This window comes from Trichosurus vulpecula, chromosome 1, assembly GCF_011100635.1.
Source record: "Trichosurus vulpecula isolate mTriVul1 chromosome 1, mTriVul1.pri, whole genome shotgun sequence".
In the NCBI taxonomy this organism is placed as follows: domain Eukaryota; kingdom Metazoa; phylum Chordata; class Mammalia; order Diprotodontia; family Phalangeridae; genus Trichosurus; species Trichosurus vulpecula.
The window spans coordinates 170,556,274-170,578,652 of NC_050573.1; the positions used below are offsets into that span (position 1 = coordinate 170,556,274).

General features: G+C 38.5%; 2 protein-coding genes across 2 annotated transcripts in view; one reads left to right on the plus strand and one right to left on the minus strand.

Annotated features, from left to right (window-relative positions):
- FARS2 (phenylalanyl-tRNA synthetase 2, mitochondrial) overlaps positions 1-22,379 on the plus strand; it is a 681,824-nt gene that overhangs the window by 102,275 nt on the left and 557,170 nt on the right. The gene's annotated exons all lie outside the window — the stretch shown is intronic.
- On the minus strand, positions 17,917-18,472 carry LOC118828078 (fatty acid-binding protein, heart-like). The gene has a single exon (XM_036734485.1). The coding sequence runs from the start codon at positions 18,351-18,353 to the stop codon at positions 17,949-17,951; it is 405 nt and encodes a 134-aa protein (XP_036590380.1). The 5' UTR covers positions 18,354-18,472; the 3' UTR covers positions 17,917-17,948.

The window sequence follows — 22,379 nt, forward strand, 5'->3', positions numbered from 1 at the left end:
GAGAGAGCCAAATTTTGCTATTTTAACTTCAAAATGTTCAGTTTTGAATGTTTTATTTTTTAATCTTCTTCCCTTTTACATTGGTTTCGTCATTGTGTGTATTGCTTTCCTGGTTCTACCTACTTTGCTTTCTCTCTCTCTCTGTATATCTGTCTTACTATGTAGATAGATATGTATGTGTGTGTACCTTCACATGCATCTCTCTATCAGGCTCGTTATTTCTTACAGCAAAGTAATCTTTCCTTTCATTTATGTACCACAATTTGTTTAATCTTTCTCCAACTGATGGATATCCTCTTTGTTTCTAGTTCATGCTACTACAAAAATCACTGCTATAAATATTTTGCTGTGTATTTTTGTCATTGACTTCCTTGGGGTAGATGTCTAGCATTCTAGTCACCCTCTTCACACAATTTCAAATTGTTTTCCATAATAAATGTCCTGAGTCACCGTTCCACTGATAGTGCATTGTTGTGTCTTTCTACAGTCTTTCCAATATAGACTCTAACCATCTTTTGTCATCTTTGCCCATTTGCTGAGTATGAGGTGAAACCTCAGGATTTAAAAAAAAAAATCCTATCTCTTCATAGTGATTTGGAGCATTCCTTTGTATAGTTGTTAATAATACGCAGTTCTTTTGAAAACAGTTTATATCCTTTGGCTAGTGAATGTGCTTTGGTAGATTGATTCCTAAATATTTCATACATTTTTGTACTAACAGCTTACTTTAGTGGCAGGAGTGGTCTTCTATTCACCCTGTGGGACTGCAAGAGATCTGGGACAGGTTCCCCTCCCAACCCCAACTCATCTTTACAACGCAGTATGAAGGCTACTTTATTGAATACAAGCCCAGAGCCCCAGGTTCACTTGCTTTTATCTGTTGCTTACAGTTAGCTTTAGAATGGGGGAAAAGACTGATGCCCTTATTAAGATTATTGCCAGCAGCTTTAGTCTTTATGTTCTCACAGTTTTCCTGTCTTGCCTCCTCCAAAGATAGGGAAAAAAGGGTCAGCAGCATGTGTGGAAGAAAGCAATCAACCTGACCAAATATAAATCCTGAAATTAAAGTTACTAAGCTTGAAGAGTGTTTGTTGAATGTCTCTTTTTCTCTAAGGACTTGGAATACTTTACAAATATTCTTTCCTTCACCCTTTCTGCCCCCTATCATGTAGAAATGGATGATTTTTCCTCCCTGGGATTTAATGTCCATAGTTTCCTGCTTTTCAGGTTTTTAGCCAGTTTTGCATTCACTTTTCTGGAATTAGATTCCTTATCTTATAACTTATGATTGAGGTGAAAGTGTTAGAATCCCTAGAAGATGAAGGAAAGTATGGGGGGAGGGGAGAGGATGAGTGAAATTAAGCTGCTCTTGTACTTTCATTAGAAAAAAAATAACACTGCTGTGGTCCACAGGAATTGGTTCATTGTTAGAAAAGCTGTCATTCTGTCAAACCTGTTTTTATCTGTCATCTGCCAAACTTTCTATAGAAAGTTTTCTATTCCAATGAATGAATTGAAGTAGGGCTGGGGGATAGGAGGCACAACTTGTTTTAGAGGAAGGGAAATAGAAATAGAAAAAAGATATGGACAGATAGGAGTGTGAGTGTGTGTGTGTGTGTGTGTGTGTGTGTGTGTGTGTGTGTGTGTGTATGACCTGTTTCATGTTTATCAGTTGACAGGGCAATGTAAGATGCTGCTGTTATAGTAGCTTATGTCTGTCTAGGACTTTATATTTAATAAAGTATGTCTACCAACAACATCTTCTTTAAAATATCTTGCTTTTTGTTTCCCCCAAGTCTAGGTTTTTGTTTGTATATTCTTTATTTTCCAAATGTGTAGGCCTTACACCATCTTGCTTTATAGACTTTCCTGTTTGCAAAGTAAAACATCTTAATAAGGATTGAGAAATCTTTATGTCTCTCTTTTTGTCTCTCACCCACCCCCCTTCTCTATAGCTCTGTTAACCAACTCATTCCACTGGGGAGTGCTATGGCTAATTGGCCTATCCCCCATAGAGAGGGCTATAACTCAGCCTTCTGCTCCGTCTCATCTGTAGACCTCAGCTGAGATACTATTTACAGATACGTCTCTAAATCTGTCTTTCATCTGCTAGAGGTGCTGTGATTAGTAAGACTTTTGCCTGAAAAGAGAATGAATAGCTATATCTTCAGTTATTCCTATCTTTGAATGTCTATGAAGCTGTCTTTCTGTCATGCAGGCCACACCAGAAGGTGACAGAGGTCAAGCTAAGATTTTTTTTTTTTACTTAGTATTGTTCAATGGGGCTTTTACAGTGACAGAGGGGAGGCAATAAAATTGCAGGAATTTAGGACACATACAGGGTGGCGGTGATTCATCTTTAACAGGAGCAAGGTGGCTAAGTGGACAGTGTTCAACTGGTAGTTAGGAAGACCTGCCTCAGACACTTCCTAGCTACCTGGCTCTGGGCAAGCCACTTAACCTCTCTTTGACTCAAAATGGGGGTAACAGTTATACCTATTTCACAGAGTTGTTGTGCCAAGTGAGAAAATACATGTTAGCTTTCATTGTTGTTGTAATGATGGTAATGGTGATGATGTTTGCTCCTTGCCAGGGGGTAGGTCTGTTACCAGTACCTTCTTAGTTCAGCTTCAGTGCTAGGATGAAATAAGTTCATTTGTAGTTTATCGAAAAGTTGACAAAAAGGTTTTACCTAGCTGTAACATAGAAAGGGTATCAGCAATTATGCAGCAGAACCTAGTTTTACCTTTGATAGATATGACCTCCCCTTCTTTCTTACGGAAATCAGTCTGGCCAAACAGACAAAGTGATGTTTTTTCAAGGCATTCACAAGTTTGAGAAGTCTAGACTCTATGTAGGTGGAACATTTTTATGGCCTTTGGTGACCAGGAAGCGGGAAACAGCATAAGATCCCCAGGAAAGCTCTGTTTTTTTAGGGAAAAATAATCCTTAATGTGTTGTGTGTGTGTGTGTTTGGGGAGGGGGGCGGGGAGCAGTGAGAAAGAAGAAGGAATTGGGCTTATTTTGAAATGCTATGTAAATACTATTATTATGGGAGGGGGTCGTCGTTCAGTCATTTCAGTTGTGTCTGATTGTTCGTGACCCCATTTGCAGTTTTCTTACTGTACTGGTTTGCTATTTCCTTCTCCAGCTCATTTTACAGATGAGGAAACTGAAGTTAAGTGATTTGCCCAGTCGCACAGTTACTCAGTGTCTGAGTCTGAATTTGAACCCAGGAAGGGGAGTCTTCCTGACTCCAGCACTGGCACTCAATCTACTGTACTACCTACCTGTCTCCAATAATGAAAGTTGTATGTAACCTGCTTAACCCATGTTGGTAGGTGGAAAGGGAAGTCCCAGGGAAATCCTGGGAGATATTGGTCCTATCATACTTGTACAGGTTGATTTAGATATTCTCCTTAATGGGTGCTTTCAGGTCACTGATCTCCACTAGATAATACTCATTTTTTATTTTCCTCTTCTTAGGAGAATGGATAAAAAACTGCTGATTGGACTATAAAATCTGATTAAAATAACAGTAGTCTCGAACTACTTCATCTTTCGCCTCAGTGCAGTGAGCTCAGTGCATTCTGTGCCAAGCTTGTTGTCTCCTGAATACAGCGCACATTTTGCACTGCCTTTGCTTTTGCTAGCCTTTAATCCAGGAGTAGCTTTTCTTCCTCAGGTGTTGTAATGAATTTCTCTCTATTCTTTAAAACCCAGCTCACATGCTACCTCTTTCATGAAGTTTTCTCTCTTTCCCCCTCCTCCACTATTCAATAATAATAATATTCCTTCCCCTGCTTCAGACATCACATAGCTTTTGCACCTAATACACTGATAATGTTTTTATTTTTTGTATTGTAGTTATCTATGAAGGAGTCATAACCCCTGCTAGACTGTAAGCTTGACAGGAGAAAGGACCATTTAAAAATTCTAAACTGATAGAAAATGGGGAGTTAGCATATGAGTTAGTATATCATTGTTTTCTTTATTTGTATTTTTCTTGTCCTTTCAGCACATATTTCTCAGAGAATTTGAGTTGATAGTACACATAACAAATTCATATGAAAGACAAACTTTTGAATACTTGTGATTTGTCTCTGATAATTTTGTTTTTAAAATCCATTAGTATAGCTTATCATAGTATCTGTTATCTATTAAGTACATTATAAATGCCTGTTGTCTGACTGGCTTTTGGAAATAGACTAGGAATTGGACTAGAATAGCAATCATTTTAGAAGCAAAGAGATTAATTTAAGATTTTTGGTGTCTGTCTTCATTCTCATTTTTCTTTTCAATTCAATAATTCAGAAAATATTTATCAGGTGTCTACTATGTGCTGGGCACTGGGGATACAGTGGCAAAAACAAAAACGAATCAATCCCCCTCTTCAAGGAATTTACATTCCAATGGGAGATATGGCATGTATATAGCAAAGTAAATAAAAATGAGATAATTTGAAGAGGGAGGAAGCATTGAAACCTGGGGAGCATTAGGAAAGATTTGCTTCAAAGGTGGCAGCTGAGCTGAGCCTGGATAGAGACTGAATGTTTTAAGAGGCCATGGGGAAGAGAGAGTGCTTTCCTTCCATGAAACACAAATTGGGCAAAAGAGGGAAATGATTCTGAGTTTGGAGACATGTAGAACTGAGTATATGAAAGAAAGTAAATGAAACAAAGCAAGTAGGACTGGATTAGTGGCCCTGTTTCTATTTGAGTTTTATACCACTGGTCTAGATAGTCTCTAGGGTCTCTTCAAGGTATAAAATCCCTGATCCTATCTCTGAACAAACATAAAGATAGCAAGCCCACCCTTTGCCAAACAAGTGATCCAGTGCAGAAATTAGTGGTACACTGCTATTAGAATCTACATGGTAGTCAGTACATGACTGAAATTTTTTAAATGCTAGCTTAATCTACAGTCATTTGGACGCCACTCCTCATTTTTGAGTTGGGGCATGACATGTCCAGATTCTTTTGGCACCTTTATGGAACATAGGTTGTAGATACCAGAAACTAGAAGTTGAGCAATCAGTTAAGATGCTGTTGGAATAGTTTAGGTAAGGGATTAGGTCATGAATGAGCACAGTAAGTCAGGAACCTGATAATTTGTGAACAGTCCTACCTGCCTGCTCAGTGGTGGTAATGGTAGAGAGGCTGTGCAAAGGTGAGAGATGGGATGCTGAATTTGGAGAGCAATACAACTTCTGTTCCTTAATTCCTCTTGATGAGGGTAAAAGAGGAGAGTGTAAAAGCTAGCTTAAAGCTTAACATGAAAAAGACTAAGATCTTGGCAGCTGGTCCCATCACTTCCTGGCAAATGAAGGAAGAAGAAAGGGAAACAGCGTTAGATTTTATATTCTCGGGCTCAAAGGTCACTGCAGATGGTGACTTGAAATTAAAAGATGCTTGCTCCTTGGAAATAGAGCTATGGCAAATCTGGACAGCATGCCAAAAAGCAGAGACATCACCTTTCTGACAAAGGTCCATAAGCAATGTATAGCTCTGAATGTTGGACTATAAGGAGAGCTGAACACTGCAGAATAAATACTTTTGAATTGTGGTGCTGGAGAAGGCTTTTGAGAGTCCCTTTAACTGCAAGGAGGTCAAATTAGTCAATATTAAAAGAAATTAATTCAGGCTATTCATTGGAAGGTGAAATGCTGAAGCTGAAGCTTTATTTAAGCTTTGGTCACATAATGAGAAGATGGGACTCATTGGAAGAGACCCTGATGTGGGAAAGATTAAAGACAAAAGGAAAAGGAGATGGTGGAGGATGAGATGGGTAGATAGTGTCATGGAAGCAATGAATATGAACTTGCACAGACTTCAGGAGACAGTGGAGGATAGAAGGGCTTGGCATACTATGGTCCATGGTTTCATGAAGAGTCAGATGTGACTGAGCCATGGAACAATAACAGTAAAACTTCTGTTGACTAAAGGTAGAGGAGGTCTAGCCCATGAATTAACAAATTCCAGGGGAGGAGGCTCCCAGGAAAGAGGCTTCCCTATCCAGTCCCCGAGGGATACCCATCCTAACTAAACCTTCTCAATGGTAGCACCTTCTCTTCAGCTCCTTGCTCTCACCCTGGTTTGGGGAAGGAGCTCTAGCCCAGGCTCCAGTGGTACCAGGCTTTTGCCTTCTCTCTCATTTCAAATATTGATGGGAATGTGCCCATCCAAAATTTCACTTTGTATTCATTTAGAAATTTTGTCATATTTATAACCTTTCTATAATCTCTTAACTAATGGGAAAGAAGTGAGGAGGTAGTACATTATTAACAATGTAAAGCTATCTATCTAGAGGTTTTTTTTATAAGAAATTAGCTTTTTACATGACTGAGACAGGAAAATACAATGACTTTAAATTAGTTCTTCAGAGCATTCTACCTGTGATACTTATTATCTTTCTGAGGTATAGCTTTGGTCTTCTGCTTCCTTTTTAACCATAATATTACAGGACCCCGTAAATGAAAATCCTTTTCTATAATCATGAAATGACTACCATATAGACTTTACCCTGACTCCCAGACAGATAATACTCTGTCAGTAGTTTCTGCATTGGGGTCACGTGTTTGAGGCAGAGTAGCTGTGCTGTTTATGTTTATTCAGAGATAGGATCAAGGAAGTTAGATCTCTAAGGGACCTTAGAAATGATCTGGACTCTGTAGTGTCAAACTCAGAAACTGGGTCCCTAATCTATACTTAAGGATCCACATATAGACTTAGTTTAAAATGTAATATTATCTATATTTTATTGTATCTTATTTTGCTAAATATCTCCTAATTACATTTTAATCTTGTCTTGACTATGTGTTTGACACCTCTGATCTAGACCATCCTTCTTTTATAGATGAGGATGCTGAGGCCAGGTGACAAGTGATTTCTTGTTGTTTGGCTTTTTCAGTCATGTCTAACTCTTCGGGGTTTTCTTGGCAAAGACATTGCAGTGGTTTGTCATTTCCTTCTCCAGCTCATTTTACAGATGAGGAAACTGAGGCCAAAGGGGCTAAATGATTTGCCCAGGGTCACACAGCCAGTATTTGAGGCCAGAGTTAAACTCATAAGAGGAGTCTTCCTGATTTCAGCCTGGCGCTCTATCCACTGAACCATCTATCTTATTTAAGGTCATACATGTAGGCAACAGAGTTAGAAGTAACACCCAGTTCTTTTACATATAGGTAAATAAAGGAATGAATGAAAAAGCATTTATTTAAGCACTTACTATATGCAAAGCACTGTGCTAAAGGCTAGGGATAGAAACAGAAAATCAGAGACAGTCCCTGTTCTCAGAGAGCTCACATTTTAATGGGGGAGACAACAGGTATAGGAGGTTTCAGATGTAAGTCAGAGAGACAGTTAAAAAGTACAGAAGCAAAGCATATAGTAATGAGTCTTCTTCACTGTTATTTCCATGATAAAATCATGTCTGTTTGTGAAGTTGTAATTTCTTTCTTTTTAAAATTTTTCTTTGGAGGGGGGAAGGCAACTGAAGTCATGTCCATTTGTGATGCTGAACGATTCGATGGTGTCCAGGGCTTTGGTGATGAGAACTTCTATTTCGAGGTCTTTGTTACCTGGAACTTCATAGCTTCAGTGGTTGATTAGGAAGTGTGGGCTGGAGATCCTGCAGAAACATTTACCAGGGTGCATTCCTAGACTGTGGGATGGGCTAGAAATTTCCGGGGTTTCTTGCCATTTCCGGGATCTTTGGTTTTATCTGTTGGTGACAAGTCAGTTAGCAGTTGTTGGTGTTGGTGGTCAGCCATTTCTCTGCAAGGGCTGATCCCCTTCTTGATGGCTGTAGAGACAGAATTAGAAGAAGGATTGGTGGTCTGAGGGGCACTGCTACTCCTAGGGCCCTTGGTCTATCTCCATCTGGGTCTGAGGGGAGGTAACAGTTCAGCTTACCTAGTGCATGTCGCATCCTGGCTTTTCCTCAGGATGCTTTGTTCTTTCTGCTAGGCTGACTTGGGTACTCTTTATCGAATTCTTCCACTAAAACATCTGATCCTTGACTTCTTTCCTACAGCTGTAAAAATGCTTGGCAGGTATTCCCATTTGTGGCTCCCCACAAATGAAAGGTATTCAAGCAAAGGTCAAATTGGATGATCACTTATTGGAGACATTCAAGAGAGGATTTCTGTTCAGGGACAATTGGACTAGGGGACCTCTGAAGTCTCTTCTGACAGTATATGGTTCTGAATCATAAGCTGTACCCTTAACAAGTTGTGTGGTTTTGGGCAAGGCATTTAATATCTGGTAAAATTCCTTCTGTGGAGCACCTTATTCCCCACAATAAGTATGTTATTGTATTTTGCTTTTAATGAGCATTATTCTGTTTCATTCTCGTTCTAGCTTTTTTTTTTAATTGCAAAGAATTGTGAGTTTAACCTAATGAAGTTCTTTACCTTTAAGAGAGTCAAGATGACATTTTATTTGTTGCTCTTACAAGGAGAAAGAATATTCTCACATTCTCTCATTTTATAAGTTATTAACCATTACAAAAAGTCCAGAAAGTTATTGGGCAAGGGCAAATATATTATACTATTTTTATAGATAAAGAAATATTGACATGAGCAACTAGAAGATTTTCATCATAAGATCATAGGATATAAAGCTGTCAAGTATTTCAGAGATAATTCAGTTGAATATAAGCTCCTTGAGGGCAGAGATTTTTTTTTCATTTTTGTCCTGCTATCCCCAGCACCTGCCACAGTTCCTGGCACATAGTACACATCTGATAATTTGCATATTCTTCCCAATTATACATACAAATAAATTGAGACTCATAGAATTTAAATAAATTGCCCGTTGTTAAGGTAGTAGTATAGAGATTTGAACTCAGGTCCTTTTCACTGTGCCTTCTGTTTAGGCTACATAGCTTCATTTTCCAGAATCTGAAGTCTCAGTTGGATATGGAATCTTAATGCACTGACCTTAATTACACTGCTATGTCTCTATTTTTTCCAGTCCAATAAATTTTATTGAGCACCTGCTATGTGCTAGTCGCTGTGCTAAACACTGGAAATATGATGAATAAAAAGACAGAACTTGCCCTGGAGGAGCTTATAATAAAAAGGGGGACACAAGACATAAAAGGAGGAAGGAAAGGGATAAGGGGGTATGTGACACCAGGAATACCTTGTTGCATGGAGTTGAAACCAGGCAAGGCAATAGATGCAAAGTGAAGTAAATTCAAATCCAGCCTCAGACACTTAGTAGTTGTGTGACCCTGGACAAATCACTTAACCTCTGTTTGCCTCAGTTTTCTCAGCTCTTAAAAAGGGGATGTTAACAGCATTTACTTTGGAGGGTTGTGAGAATCAAATGAGATAATATTTGTAAAGTGCTTAGACTATGTGCCTGGCACACAGTAGGTGCTATATAAATGCTTATTCCCTTCTCTTTCCTTCCTGTAGTGTCTCATCTCCATATGGAAGTAATAATGTGGACTTTTAAGTTGAGTTGAAACCAGGCAGAGCAGAAGATAAAAAATGAGGCCACTCCTTTCTCTCTTCCCGGCCCCCCCCCCCACCTGCCCCGCCATGGTTTCCTGAGTGCAATGCAATGTAGCTTCAATTAGAAATTGAAAGTCTTGTTTTGACTGCTAAAGGGTCAGATTCGCAAGTACTTCTTTCTGCACCTTGGTTTCCGATTTGATTTATGTTCAAAGCTTGAAAGAGGAGTAGGTAATATTCAAGGTTAATGAATCATCTATTTTGAAATTCTTGGGAGTATAGGGATATGGAAATTCAGAATAATGATTTTAATGATAGGCTTTATACTATAGATGTGTAAATAATATATTATTCACCTTTTGTAGGTAAATGTTCTTTTTTAGGTTGTTTCCATCCATGTAGAAAACTATGAGCCTGAATATGTACTACATGAAAATTTAGTAACAAGATTTTGTCTTTTGTCATTGTTAGAGTATAATATAGCATTGTATTTGCAGGAAATTCCTTTGGAATGGTTCAGAACTAACCAGTTTTCTGAGTACATTTGGACAATTGACAATTTGAAACTTGAATTCTGGCTTCTCCCTTTATTTGCTGACTTTGTCACCTTGGGAAAGTCACTCTACCTTTAGGTCTTTAGTTTCCTCATATGTAAAATAAGGGGTTTGGATGGTCCCTTCTAATTCTAAATCCTATGATTCAGAGGAATTTGCCACTTGGAGGCTGTTTCTTCCACATCACTTTATTATTTTCTCATTGTTTAAAGTAATCCTTGTTAGGCAGCTTAGCAAGGCTGATTCAGAACATATTTTGATTTTACTCCCAGTAGCCATTGTACTTACCTTACCAAATTATTGCTGGATGAAAATTTTATTTTACTATATTCACATTATTCTTTTTCATTAGTTAAGCAACTTCTGTTTAAAAACTGCTATAAAGTTATAAGTTAGCAAGATTATTATAGAAGTCCTTTGATACAGAATTTAGTGAGCAATCAATAATACCAACATTTTCTGAACATAGCAAATATGTAGCTCCCATTCATTAGATTCTTTCCATTAAAAAACACAAGTAAATTATAAATTATGGATTGAAAAACAGTTGTTATGAATTCAGAAAAAGTAGCAATGTGAATATTACCCAACTAATTCTGTATAGTTGCTAAAGAACTATAAATCACCTTTGTGATTTTTCCTTTTGTTTTTTTTAAGGGTACAGATTTCTGCATCTCTGTTGGGATGAAATTTGTTCACTGGCCTGTTGAGGACTGGAATCATTTGGGCTAGGTGACATTCATACCCTGAATTTATTTTTACTAACCCTACTGCTACTCGTCAAGTGAAAAGTCACAAGGGAAGGAATTGAAGCACGTCTGACATTCCCAACCATGATGACATCTTTTCATTCTTGTTAATTATCCTCAGAAAGAATTAATATTGGGAGGATTTTTGGTTGCAAAGCCATTCCCTTGTGCATCCATTTAATTATGGATTTTAACCTTCTGACTTGGTGCAGCCGATCCAATTTCACTTGGTAGCCCAGCACCTCCTTTTTTGAAGAAGACCTTTAAAAAGCTATGTTTTTTTTTTCATTTGTATTTCTGTCCATCACAGAACATTTTTCTCCAGTGTATTCTGCCACCCTTGAATAATTATAAAGCTTCCGACGTGACAATGCATCTTCAAAAGTCTCAGTTGTGAGAGTGTGACATTCTATTAGCTAAGATCTCATTGATAGTTATTTCCCTGCAGAATCATAGTGACACATTAAGGACTGATCATCTGAATGAAGGGTAGTGATTTGTATTTTGATAATCACTCTTTGGAGTCATACTCTTTTTCCCCTTCCCCACTATTCCTCCCTCATCTCATCAACAAATTTATTTATTTATTTTTTTAAAAAGTCATTCATACAAAGGTAAGCTATTGAGAAAGAAGACCTGAGAGTCAGATGATTTCTACGGCCCTCTGATCAGCGTACCCTGGCATTTCATCTCACAGGGCTCACCCCCTTTGTGCAGCTGCCAACTTCTTGAATAATTTTCTTGACAAATGGTTTGCTCATTAATATTTCAAGCCTTCTTCTGCCAACGCCATGGAAGCCATGTGCCCCAGGCAGCAAAATGCTGCCCGTTCTTAATGTAGCACTGTAATCCCTGCCTTAAATGCTTTGTCAAGACCAATGATGTATAAACGAAACTGATCCCATTTGAGTTAAGATGGACTTCTTTGTTATCCAAGCAAGAGTATTTATTAGTAGTAGGGTTCTGCTGGTTTCCTTCCTGTACAACAAACATACATATGGTCCCTGCACTGCCAATTTTTGCCCCAAAGACCCTCTTTTCTGTTGGCATTGCTCTATACTGTATTCTGTTGGGAAAACATTTTTTGAATCGTGATTATTTATCAGGAACTTTAATTCTAGACTTTAAATGGAGCAGGCCTGGTGAAAACAGTAATTTAACTAACCCCCTCCTCCCTGACACTAACCAGAATAAAACATATTGCATTGCTCATTAAAACTGCAGAGATCACACAGTGATGTGATTGAACAGAATAAAATAAAACAAAATAAAACATTGCATTGCTCATTAAAACTGAAGAGATCACACAGTAATGTGATTGAACAGAGACAGAGTCCTTGGGAAGCACTGCTCACTTTTGTGGTGAACCACAGTAATAAAGTAAAATTATCTTGTGCCCAATTGACAGAGAAGGTGGAGAGGGGCACCCATATGAAGATTTATGACTATTGATAGAAAGACTGACAATCTTAGGCAGTTCCTTAGTGGTTCAATACAATTGTTCAGTGAAGAGCCTACTATTATGCTCTGGATTTCTTAAAACCTGCTAATTTAACTGTTTATAGCCTGCCCTTTTCCCATCTGCTGCCTTCCCATCTCTGTCTGTTTTTGTGATTTTTGCTATCATTTAATTCAGTTTCAGCTTGCAAAGTTTGCTTTTGTTTTCTCCTAACATCACACTTACAATTCCAATAATAGTGATTAAGTTGTGTGTGTTCTGATTCAGGCTTTGGAGGATTTTTTCTACCCTTCCATGTGCAGATAATTGGGAGGTGATAGGAAATCATGTGATCCAATCTTGTTTCTGAAAATACAGCTCATGAAAAGAGCAGTACTAATCACAAATTAACTAAATTTACTTATTCAAATCAAGAGAAATTTAAATTTTTATTCAACAAATATTAAGTGCCTGATCTGTCTAGAGAACTGTGGTAGATTTTGGAGGAAACATATACAGGTAACTGTAGTATAGAATATAACTTTTATTTTTTTTATTTTTTATTTTTTTGCTTTTTTTGGCAGGGCAATTCGGGGTTAAGTGACTTGCCCAAGGTCACACAGCTAGTACATGTGTCAAGTGTCTGAGGCCGGATTTGAACTCAGGTCCTCCTGACTCCAGGGCCGGTGCTCTACTCACTGCACCACCTAGCTGCCCCCATAGAATATAACTTTTAAAAGTTTTATTGATTTGTTTTTATGTTGCAGACACTTTTTAGATTACTCTCACTTTGTGCGAGATCTTTCGAAATAAAGTAAAACTAATAATACAGCTATCTCATCTGAAAGAGTATGCAACATTTCATGTTTATAATCCCCTCTTCTCCTCTAAAAAGAGGCAGGCAGGTGGCACAGTGAATGAATACTGGGACCAGAAATCAGGAAGGCCTGAGGCCAAATGCACAGTTAGACACTGACTAGCTGTGTGACCTGGGCAAGCCACTTAACCTTGGCTTGCCTCAGCTTCCTCATTTGTAAAATGGGGATGATGATTACAACAGCACCTACCTCCCAGGGTTGTTGTGAGGATCAAACAACATAATTATTGTCACGTAGCCCCATGCCTGGGCACATAGTAAGCACTGTATTAAAGTTAGCTGTTATTCTTATTGTTACTTTAAACTTTCTCAGCCTCACTTTCCTCATTTGTATGCTATAGATAATAATAACACCTACCTCCCAGGGTTGTTTGGAGGTTAAAATGTGTTAATATTTGTAAAACACTTTGTATACCTTGAAGTGCTACATTGTTTAATAAAAATTAGCAGACATCGATTTTCTTTCCTACCCAACCCCCATCCCATTGAATCAAAAAAGAAAAATAAATTTCTTGTAACAAATATACATTGACAAGTATTCAGATGTATGTGTGTTTCTATATGTATATCTGTCTCCTCATTCTGTACCCTAATTTTTCATCAGTCTTTAGAAAACTCCCACCAAAGGGCTCTTTCCTTGTGTGCTTCTTTCATTTGAAGTCTGAGTTTTCACTGAAGAGGGTAGAACACTGTGGGATCATGGAGTGATACCCTGAGAGGTCATCCAACAACAATAAGAACAAAAGTACAACTCCTTAATTTTACAGATAAGAAAACATTAATATTAAAAATGTCAGAGCTGGGTTATCGATTCTGACCTTCTAGTTTCAAATTTAGAAGTCTTTTCACAGTACTATGTTGCTTAATTTTCTTCACGAGGTAGCATTTGAACTATGTATTGAATATAGTTTGAAGTAAGACCTGAAGAATCTTAACATCTTGGTGCAGATTGTACTTTTCTTTCTGATTTCAATTCTACTACCTGTCCTTACTCTTTGTACTTTTCAGTAAAAAAGCATCTTTCATTAACCTTACATATTTTCTTTTTTAAATTTTCTTTAACATTATTTGTTCATAATTACATAATTAAAAACAATTTAATATTAGTTTTTTAAAAATTTTGAGTTTCTAAATTTTCTTTCTCCTTCCCTCCCCCACTGCAGATTGATAGTGATTATACATGTGGTTATGTAAAACATTTCCATATTAGCCATGTTACAAAAGAAAACATGCAAAAAATCCCCCCCCCCAAAAAAAAAGTGTGCTTTAATTTGCATTCAGATTCCATCAGTTCTTTCTCTGGAGGCAGATAGCATTTTTCATCATGAGTCCTTTGGAACTGTCTTGGATCGTTGTATTGCTGACAATAGCTAAGTCATTCACAGTTTATCATCATTACAATATTGCTGTTAGTGTGTACAGTCTTCCGGTTCTGCTCATTTCACTTTTCATCAGTTCATGTGAGTCTTCCTAGGTTTTTCTGAAAGTATCCTCCTCATCATTTCTTAAAACTCAATAGTATTCCATCACAGTCAAATAGTACAGCTGGTTCATCCATTTCCCAAATGATGGGCATCCCCTAAATTTCTAATTCTTTGTCATCACTAAAAGAGATGCTATAAATATTTTGGTACACTTAGGTGCTTTTTCTTTGATCTCTTTGGGGTACACACCTAGTATTGTTATTGCTGGGTCAGAGGGTACACATGGTTTTATAGTCCTTTGGGCATCGTTCCCATTTGCTCTCCAGAATGGTTGGATCAGATCGGTACTCCAAAATAGAGAGCCTGGGGACTGTGGGCAGCAGATTCCACAGGCAGTCTCATCTTACCATTTACTATGATGTGACATAGTGCACTGTGGCAGTCACTGTCATCCTCATTTTGACCACCACAGCCCTAAGGACCTTGGACTTCCCTTTTTCAGTCCAGTCTTCCTTCTATGCGTAGTTCAAAGTAGAGTGATTTCTTTTAGGTCCGTCTGCTGCTGAAGAAGCAAAGATCCTTTCTGAATTCACCTGTCGGTTCTAAATCACAAGTCTTTTCTTAAAATCATCCAAATAGTGACTATAGTACCAGACCTAGAGTCAGGAGGATCTGAGTTCAGATGTGACCTCAGACACTGTGACCCTGGGCATGTCACTTAACCCTCTCAGTTTCCTCATCTGTTAAATGAGGATAATAATAGCACTAAACCCCTAGAGTTGTGAGGATACTATGAGAGGATATTTGTAAAGTGCTTTGCAAAACTGGAAGCCTCTACATAAATTCCAGCAAGCTATTATTACTATTAATTTAAAACAAATCAAATTTCTTCTCTCCAGGTCCTTTCAGTCTGTCTAGAAGAATTCTGCCAGGACCGATCCCAGTTCCCAGGCCTTTTGTAGCTGGTTTCATCAATATACTACATCTCTGGCTGTCCCCTAAAGCTCTACAACTTGCATTAATCTTCATGCTTTCTGAATATCCAATTTCTCTTAAGACAGCTTCCCTTTGCTTTTCACATCTCTAATATTTTTCTTCTCCCTTTCTAATACCTCTTAAAACCTGTTAGTAATCCCCCATTTCTACCTTCTAGCCTTCTATTCTGCAGCATTACTAGACAGTCACATCTGCTATGTACACATTTAAAGATGAGAAAGTCGAGAGGCCTCAAGAGCTTGCATGATTAGTCCAAAGCCCTACAGTCTGGAACAGGGCTAGGGCATGATCCCAAGTCTCCTTGCTTTACTGCTGACCTCATTTCGTCTTCATAACCTGCACTTACATGGTTAATGCTTATGTTTGTATTTTATGATTTTTGTCCGCAGCAAAACTGAAATTTGTGTAAATTGTGGAAGGAGAAAAATGCTGACTGTCCTAAGGAAGAGAGATTTGTTGTTTCCTATGAAGCTAACTAGCTAGGGGCAGCTAGGTGGTGCAGTGGATAGAGCGCCCAGCCTAGAGTCAGGGGAACCTGAGTTCAAATGTGGTCTCAGACACTTACTGTGTGACCTTGGGCAAGTCACTTAACCCTGTTTGCCTTAGTTTCCTCATCTGTAAAATGAGCTGGAGAAGGAAATGGCAAACACTTCCAGTATCTTTGCCAAGAAAACCCCAAATGGGGTCATAAAGAGTTAGATACGACTGAAACAGAACAAAACATTAGCTCTACGTTTTAAACATGAAAACTTACCAGCCTCAAAATATTTGGCCTATTATTGCAACTAGACAGATAAATAAAGGAATGGCAAAGAGATATGTCCAATAAATAAATAAGTGTAGTTTAGGTGTCGCACCAACCTCCAGCTCTTCTCAGGCTCTCTCTCCCTGCTCGGGCTGGGGCCAGTTTGCTCACTCTCTCTGCACCTGTTTTGGCAAGTCAGGTGGTTCTCTTGAGGGATGGCCATGTAGCTACATAACTCAAACTCTCAGGGTCCTAGGAGTGATGGGGTATATTCGTCTTACGTGCTAGTGTAGCCTCTGAGCCATCACTGGGGTGTTACCTTTTCACACAAAATCATTTGCAATGACACCATAGAAAATATGAAACATTTACTCAGTGAAAAGGCAAAAGCAAGAGTAATCTTAACATATACTCAATAGAAGGCCAAAGCCGGAATAATCAAAATGTATCAGTGCACTCAGAGGCCTGTCTTCACACTTTTCTTCAATAGATACAGTATCTATTGAGGGGAGACTGGCCTTTTATAGAAAGTGGAAGTTACGCTTTGATTGGGTCAGAGTTGGGGAAATGAAACCAGAGGCCAAAAGGATAATGGATTATGTGAATAAGGATAAGAGATTTAAATATGCTTTAGGAAAAAAAAATCAAAAAGAGGATTGGGGAGTGGATGGTGAGCAATAAAGGGACTTGAGAAACACATGCATCGGCTTAAGTGCGTTCAAGTATCTGTGGAGATGGAAACTGAGAAGGAAAGGTTAGTCAATATGCCACAAACGACTGCATCCTAAATAGCTTTCCCAGAACAGCTTTGAACTTTGTGTAACACACCATATGCATTGGGAAGGGAGATACACGTATAGCTGAGAATTGTGAATTGGATACCTAACTACTGAAGAGTGTGACTTTCTCTCAAGATGTATGTGGGTACACATGCATATTTAAGAATCCCATCTACTACTACAGTGACAACCAACACAGAACAATGTATTTGGGGAGACATTTTTCAGTTGAAGCTAAGCCAGTGACAGTTTTAGAGACAACTGTGACAAAATGAGACCGTAAATGAACACATTTATAGAGTTCACTCTGAGTCTGTAGAACATGTGTCACACTAGAACTTCCTCAATGAAAAGCACCAAGAACCCTTGTGAAGTTGTTGTGAAGACTTGCTATTGAAGGGATGTTATTTTCCATTTGTGAGTCAGGTGAACAGGACCACTCCAATACTATGCTCTGCACTGTTGATCCTCAGTGTCTTAGAACTTCATTACAAAGCACCTCACTAATGTTTGATTTTACAGATGACACCCTGGAGGCTAAGTTACTTGCCAAAGGTCATATAGGTAATAAACTATCACACTCAAGATTTGAACCAAGGTCCTCTGATTCCAGGGCCCATGCTCTTCCCATGTACCACATTGCCTTTTTTTTTTTTTTTTTTTGAATGACTGACTGTGGGATCTGCTTTATTGGCTTGGGACCAGCCATCAGATGCAGTTTAAAAAAAAAAAATACAGAATGGGCTTCAACCAGGACCAGGACAGCACCATATGTTTCCATTTCTGGAGGGTTCCTTGATGAGAGTCAATTGGTACAAAACACTGGGGTGGGGAGGGGGACAGGTGCAGAAATGAGGCAATCTGGTGTTGAGTTCAGCGGTAGCTGTCGGGAGAGGAGTTGACAGTGAACAGGTGGGCTGGCTTCAAGCTATTTCCTTCTCATAGGTCCTAACGCATACTGCGCTGCCATGGGTTAGTGTCAGAATGAGCTTTCCATCCTGGAGCTCCCGAATCAGTGTGGTCTCCTGCCCGTTCCACTTCTGGACATGGACAAGTTTGCCTCCGTCCAGTGTGACAAGAGACTTGACCTTCCTATCATCAGCCGTTGTCTCATCAAACTCTACTCCCAGCTTGAAGGAAATCTCGGTGTTCTTGAAAGTGCTATGAGTCTTGAGAGTGACGGTGTCCCCACTGAGCTCGATGATGGTGGTGGGCTTGGTCATGTTGGCCACCTGCCTTGTGGCAAAGCCAACACCAAGGGACTTCATGTACTCATCGAAGTTCTTGCTGTCAACCAGCTTCCAGGTGCCAACGAAAGCATCTACCATGGTGCTAGGCTAGAGGAGGCGAGGCCGGGCTGGGCTGGACTGGGGATGCGCTGAAAGGCGCTGGGTCCGGATCTGCTGGGCTGCGCCGTGCTGAGCTACACCGAGCTGAGAGGGGCTGGGCTGGGCTGGGTTAGCCGCAGGCAGGCAGGCAGGCGGGGGAGAAGAGAAAGGATGCAGAAAGGTTCCCGGCTCTCACCACATTGCCTTTTATGTGGATCACATGCTAATGGCTAGCCTGTATGACTAGGTCTGGAGGAGACATACAATGTGAATGAATCTTTATGATGAGAAATTTTAAAAAGTGTAAACTTGATCTAGTGGTTAGGACGGATGTGCTTATAGGCTTTGCTGGTTGTGCCCAGGCACACCCCAATGTGTCCAAAAGTGACTTTGTTTTTAATTTAATTACATGACTCTCTTCAAGTATGAATTGCTATGTTATGTGATAAGTATTAAATTGTGATATTACTATTATAGAAATGAATAGAAAGACTGTTTGTTTGTAGCATGAGTCCCCATTACTATATCATTGTATCACCATTGATTCTCTCTTTTACCTCTGACTACTAATCTAGGAAATCTTTTGACCTATTCAAGTCGCTGTCTTGGGAATGCCCAGTGCAGTACATAGTCTTTGTTGCAGATACACTACTGAAATAGCATAACAAGCTTATGGCTCTACATTTTAAATCAATCAATATGATGTCCCCTTTTAGTTTAAAAAATGCATATTAGTTCATTGTTAAAATAAAACAGACTAAGGATAAGAATTATTATGAATGTGCTGTTAGTGATAGAAATACCTCAGACTTTTTGGTTCAGAACATAGGAGAAGATAATGCTGCCAGCAGACCTAATACATGCAGCAAGATGAGTAACGAATGATCAGCGGGAACTGACTTTGACTCTTAGTTCAGGTCTCTGTGGTCCTCTTCAAAGATTTCAAACATTCCATCTAATGATATTCTCAAAAATAGATTAGATTGCCACTCTTGATTATCCAGAGCTCCTTATTAGCCTATGTTAAAGCGTATTTCCAGATTAGAAAATAAGTAAAAAGTTTTCATTTCACTTGCTATGAAAAATAGTAGTAGTTAGAATATATTCTCTCAAGGGATGTAAAAAACAAAGGTCTCCCTGATCCCACACTGATCACTAAGGGATTCAGAAGCTAGGATAGGGCTGATGTCTGTAAAAGTGCCAGCTGTCAGAATCTCACATGTCGATCCGTTCTTCATGGTCAAGCTTTAATGAAGGGAAATCTGGTATTGACACATTGGATGAAGATAAGCCAAGTTATCTTAGTGAGCAGAAGAGCAGGGCTAGAAGTGTAATAGGGCAGTTGATTGACATTCTTTGTTTGGCAAAAGGTGGGATCCTGCTTAGGGGTCATAATGAAAAAGCTGACAGTTTTTAAAAAGATTTCTTTCTAAATCTTGTCAATTTGCTCCAAAAACATCCTCCTAAAATGGCAGCACATGTGCAAAAATCTCCTCAAAAAGCTACCTTTCTGAGTAATTGCATTAAAAATAATTTAATGGTGCCCTTGAACAATGTTGTGAAACTCATGATTGTGTCCTCACTAAATGGAAAAATGGTTGCTAACGATACTGCTGACTGTGGACATCATGAAGGGATGTCCTTTGTTGTTTGATTGTTAGATGATAACAATAGTTGAATGTTTTGTGTCTCTTTAGAGGTTCTTCCTTAAGGCCAGAAGCTTCTCTGTAATATGAGCTCCAATTTATCTTGGTTGTGTCTTGTTTGTACATAGCTATTTGCATGTTGTCTCCCTCATTAAAAGCAGGGACTGGATTTTTGCCTTTTTTTTCTTTTGTTTTCCTCAGTGCTTTGCACAGTCCGTGCTTTCAAGGATGTCGTTTAACCGGTCAAAAATTTATTGCACATCACTTCTTAATAGTCAAGTCAACTCAGCAAGCATTAATTAAACATATTGAATTGACTTGATATTATTTAAATTCATCATTAGTCATATCTGTCTTTTTGGATGACTTATCTACAACGAATTTAAAGGGTCCTTGCAAACTGAAGTCAGATTTCTTTGTGGGTTATGATGAATCCTAATGGCGGTGATATGAGCTCCATTTAGAGTGATATGATTGGCCAAATGAAGCAGATGTCTCATACAAGTTACAAATTTACAAATCTGTTTGCTAATTTACATTCTTAGCTATTACTGTGAAAAGGTCTTTTTAAAAACTAGCCCACGTTAAAAAAACAAACAAACTGAGAAGTACAATGTTCCCACAACACCTTGACTGCTTCTCAGTTAGTTACAATGATATGCCTCAGTAATTTAAGTCCATAATATCTGGCGGGTGACTTTTCAGCATGATTGATAGTGTATATGTATATTCTTGAATCTCAGTGTGGCAAAAAAAAGAAACACTGCTATTTTTGTACATCTAGATCCCAATTAGTCTGAATAATGAATCCTGTGAAGTGATCCTATGTATTTGAATTCACACTATTCCGAGTTATAATTATGTAAAATATAGTAATTGGTTCCATCGCAGTGGAAATATACAGTGTAAATACACAGTGCAAAATGTCAAGATTCCATAGGTGATGTAAGGAGGTAAATGGTCTAGGATAATACTGTGCTTATCTGAGACTCTTAAGTCACTGAAAAGATGGTGCTACCTTTGACAGACATAGAGCAATTTAGAAGACAGATGGTTTTAGCAGAGGGTGGGGGATAACAGTTTTATATGTGTTGAACTTAAAAGATGTCTCCAATTTGAAATGTCTAATAGACAATTGATAATGTGGGACTGTAGCTCAGGGGAAGAACTGGGGCTGGATATGTAGATCTGGGAATTATCTGTATAGTGATGCTAGTTAAACTCATGGGAGCTAATGAACTTATGAAGAAGATAAAGAGGGTGAAGAGAAGACCTAAAATAGAACCTTGGGGAAACAGTCAGAGTTAAAGAGCATGAGGCAGATGATGACCTGGCAAAGAAAACAGAGAAGGAATGGTAAGGCAGGTAGAAGGAAAACCAAAAGAAAGCAATGCTACCAAAACTCAGAGAAGAGAGTATGACCCTGGAGCAGGGGGTTGTCATCAGAGTCAAATGAAGCTGATAGATGAGAAGGATTAAGAGTGAGAAAAGACCATTAGACTTGTCAAGGAACAAAAAAATAGATCATTGATAACTTTGGAGGGAATAGTTTCATTTGTACTTGGGAATAAATATATTAATATAGAATGAAAATCAGCCTAATTTGAATACAGAAGAGCAATGAACTAGATTGATAATGTCCTTATTTGAGGTCAAAATATGTAAAAAATTCAGTGACTTTAGTAAAAGTATCAAATGCCTGCTTCTCTCATGGACTCAACAAGTTTCTGCCTAATCTTGGGGTTCTGTGAGACACAATTTGATACCCCATCCTGAGAAGTTAGGTTTGGGGTAAGCCAAAGATTACATTTGACCCCTGGATAAGGCCTAAAGATCAGGGAGACCTTAAAAAGTAGCAGTGTAAGCCTGATTTGGGGACTGTATTATTATTAATCTAATCATTTTCATCACTGCTTTCTCTGTTCCACTGGATTCTAATTCTCCTGAGATGTAGGACCATGTCTTCTATTTTTGTTACTTCTCCCCATCTCCTAGTACAGTGCCTTGCACATTGTGGATACCCAATAGAATTTAATTGAATGAGTATTTTGAAGTATAGGATTTTAAAAATGTGTCTTTAAATTGGTGACGTGCCATAATGACAGTGGAAGCATTAAATTTAAATGATGACTTGTACAGCTATAGGGAAATAAGATTTTCATTACGTAGTTAACAGCTGTTTTGCATTGTTTTCCCTTATCAATCAACATTTTGGCACTTCTGTCTAATCTTTTTTTTTTTACACTAAACAAAAATAACTCTCACCCTCACATTTCTACATCTTACATAAAAAGTTTATAAAGTTTAGGCAGTATCATTCTGTGATACAGGAAAATAACATCGCTGTCATGCTTTTCTGTTTTCATTTGGAAGAGGAGGA